The 3,193-nt window shown below is 52.0% G+C and overlaps 1 protein-coding gene across 6 annotated transcripts in view; it reads right to left on the bottom strand.

The window, feature by feature from the left end:
- The window catches only part of DTNB (dystrobrevin beta), a 121,634-nt gene that overhangs the window by 91,029 nt on the left and 27,412 nt on the right, over positions 1-3,193 (bottom strand). For all 6 annotated transcript variants that reach the window (XM_017743531.1, XM_017743550.1, XM_017743545.1 and 3 more), the window contains exon 7: positions 2,526-2,531. In XM_017743531.1, the coding sequence (XP_017599020.1) occupies positions 2,526-2,531 (6 nt within the window). The remainder of the gene's footprint in view (positions 1-2,525; positions 2,532-3,193) is intronic.

The raw sequence follows: 3,193 nt of genomic DNA, 5'->3' as shown, positions 1-3,193 counted from the left end.
CCCCGAGGCCGGCCGGGGCTGCCGCTGTGTGCGGAGGGGAAGGAAGGCGGGCAGGAATCCCAAACGCTCCGTTATTCACGGCACGGGAGGGGCCTGACCCACCAACAGCTGCGGAACCCCCCCCTCCCGGCCACATCCCGGGACGAGCTCGGGATGCCCTGGATGTGGGGAGGCGGAATGGAGGGGAAAGATTGCCACAAAGGGCCACAAACGTGCCCAAAGCCGCGCTAATCCTGGGCTGCCAGCAGGAACCGCTGGCTGCTGGGCCCTGCTGGGCGTACGTGACTCACTGTCCCTGTCTGAGGCTCTTCAACGAAACATAAAACAGCCCAGAAGCAAAAATCTGGGAGGTGTTTCAGGGTTTTCATCCCTCCAAACAGGCCCCAACAAGCAGCGGGTTCATGCAGCAAAACCTCCTTAAAAATAGGTTTTTAGCCGAACTTATCCATAGAAAATCACTACGGTTACAGATTTTAATGTATTTCATCGCCATGTTAAATACATAGATATATATAAAATATCTCAATAGTATGTGCATCCAAAAATTATCAAAGGTACCTCAGAATTTCAGGAAAAATGAGCTATAATAAGTATGTAAGAAATAATATATTAATACTTATATAAACTTAATATTAATATATTAATACGTATATAAACAATAATGGCATTAATAAGTATATTGATCATACAAATCATAACTATGGAGATATTTATTATTAAGCTTATTCTGGGTCATAGGGCTCCAAAACTTTGAAAATACACCAGGCAGGACTGAATTAGTCTTGGCTGCACTGAAAAGCCAGGAAAGGACATTTCTTGTTTCACTGCAGGAGAGCAGCAGCCCATCCCTGCTGCCCCTGGGCTTTCACTCTGGGAGTTATTGCAGAGGGACCTCACCAGGAGCTCACTGAACACCAACACAACCCAAACACAAAATAGGAGATAGTTCTTTTAAAATTAGGACTCAATTTCAATTTTCATAAAATTAACTTGCAAGACTTGGGGAAGCTAAAAAAAAAAAAAAAAGATTAATCCCAAAGGTCCCTCTTCTGTGCTGTGTTTAAGGAGAGAGCCCCGTGTCCTAAAAACCCCTTCATCATGGCAGGGACACCTCCCACTGTCCCAGGCTGCTCCCAGCCCCAATGTCCAGCCTGGCCTTGGGCACTGCCAGGGATCCAGGGGCAGCCCCAGCTGCTCTGGGCACCCTGTGCCAGGGCCTGCCCACCCTCCCAGGGAACAATTCCTTCCCAATATCCCATCCAGCCCTGCCCTCTGGCACTGGGAAGCCATTCCCTGTGTCCTGTCCCTCCAGCCCTTGTCCAAAATCCCTCTCCAGCTCTCCTGGAGCCCCTTTAGGCACTGGCAGGTCCCTTGCCACTTCCCCTCCTCCAATTCACATTTTACCTTAAAATCCACTTATTCTGTACAGCCTGGTCAGAACCAACTGCCCCGAAAGCCAGGAGAGGATCAAAGTGAGGTGACAAATTCCCAGGTCCTGGTGCTGGGATGGGGCACAGCCCCTCTGAGCCGAGTCACTGCCAACCCAGGCCAGAGGCTTCAGAGGGAAACACTGGAGTGGAGCTGGAGCTACCCTGGAATGTCCCAGGCCAGGCTGGACACTGGGGCTGGGAGCAGCCTGGGACAGTGGGAGGTGTCCCTGCCCATGGCAGGGGTGGCACTGGGTGGGCTCTGAGGTCCCTTCCCACCCAAACCATTCCATGGTTCTGTCATTTAGAATTGTCTTTGTATTAAAAATCCCAGCCTGGATTTATATGCATTTAAGGAATAATAGCCTACTGTTAGCTGGGATTAAACATTCCAGAAGTTTATTACCCACGGAGTTATAAAAAGGACAATAGAATTTTCCTTTGCCTCCCAACTCCTGCCTGGTGTTCAGCCCAATTTTTTAAATTAAACAGTAATGCTATAACGGCTCTTCCCTGTGAAGATAACCATTAATTATAATCCTATCATCATCTGAACTTCTCTTTGAGTAAGTAAAGGTTGGGCTTAATCTTTTGCCATAAAATAGGTTTTTCTCCATAAAATTGTCTATTATTTCTTGAGCTGTGATTATCATCCAGCCATCAGACTGCAGGGCATTGCTCAGATCGTTTCTGTAAGGCTGTTAATTAAGAGTTTGCCAGGCATGTATTTACAACTGGCAGGAGAGAAACAGAAAAATGCAGTATTGTCACAGCAATGCTGTCCTTGAGATGCCACTGCATAAAGCTCCTGTCCAAGCACAGAGCTCGTGGTCACTGGTTTGCCTTTCTGGGCAGGACAGGCACTGCCACAAACCATCCTTATGTGTAATTCCAGAATCCCAGGATCCCTGAGGCTGGAAAAGCCCTCCCTGTGCCTGATGCCCACCTTGTCCCCAGCCCAGAGCACTGAGTGCCACTTCCAGGCCTTCCTTGGACACCTCCAGGATGGGCACTCCAAACCTCCCTGGGCAGCTGTGCCAGGGCCCTCTGCCCCAGCCTGGAGTGCTCCAGGGGGTTGGTGTGACCCCGGTGCAGGACCCAGCACTTGGCCTTGTTGAGCCTCACCCCACTGGCCCAGCCCATGATCCAGCCTGTCCTGATCCCTCTGCAGGGCTTCCTGCAACAGCGTCATCCCGCCCCAGGGGGGTTGTCCGTGAGCTGGCCGAGGGTGCTGCCCTCGATCCCCGTGCCCAGATCATCCGTGAAGGTGCTGAGCAGGACTGCCCCAGCCCTGAGCCCACTGGTGCCCATTCCCAGCTGGATGTGCTCCATCCCAGCTCTCCCTGGGCCCGGGTTTATCCCAGCCAGGAATAAACACTAAACCCAGTCCAACTCCCCTGTTTATACCCTTTGGTGTTTGGAGAACTGGAAAAGCCCCACTGAGCAGTTCTGCTCCAGACCCTGAACGCTCCTGAAGGAATCAGCCCAGAGAGGCTGCTCCAGCCCCAGCTGCCCAGGAGGAACATCCTCACCCAGGATGAATGCCCTCACTCAGGATGAATGCCCTCACTCAGGAGCAGTGCCCGCACCCAGGATGAATGCCCTCACCCAGGAGCAGTGCCCTCACTCAGGATGAATGCCCTCACCCAGGAGCAGTGCCCTCACCCAGGATGAATGCCCTCACCCAGGAGCAGTGCCCTCACCCAGGAGCAGTGCCCTCACCCAGGATGACTGCCCTCCCCCACGCTGAGTGCCCTCACCCAGGA

The sequence above is a fragment of the Corvus brachyrhynchos genome, unplaced genomic scaffold, assembly GCF_000691975.1.
Source record: "Corvus brachyrhynchos isolate BGI_N302 unplaced genomic scaffold, ASM69197v1 scaffold211, whole genome shotgun sequence".
Lineage (NCBI taxonomy): Eukaryota > Metazoa > Chordata > Aves > Passeriformes > Corvidae > Corvus > Corvus brachyrhynchos.
The sequence above is the reverse complement of the archived record's forward strand: the minus strand, read 5'-3'. Positions and strand labels throughout refer to the sequence as shown.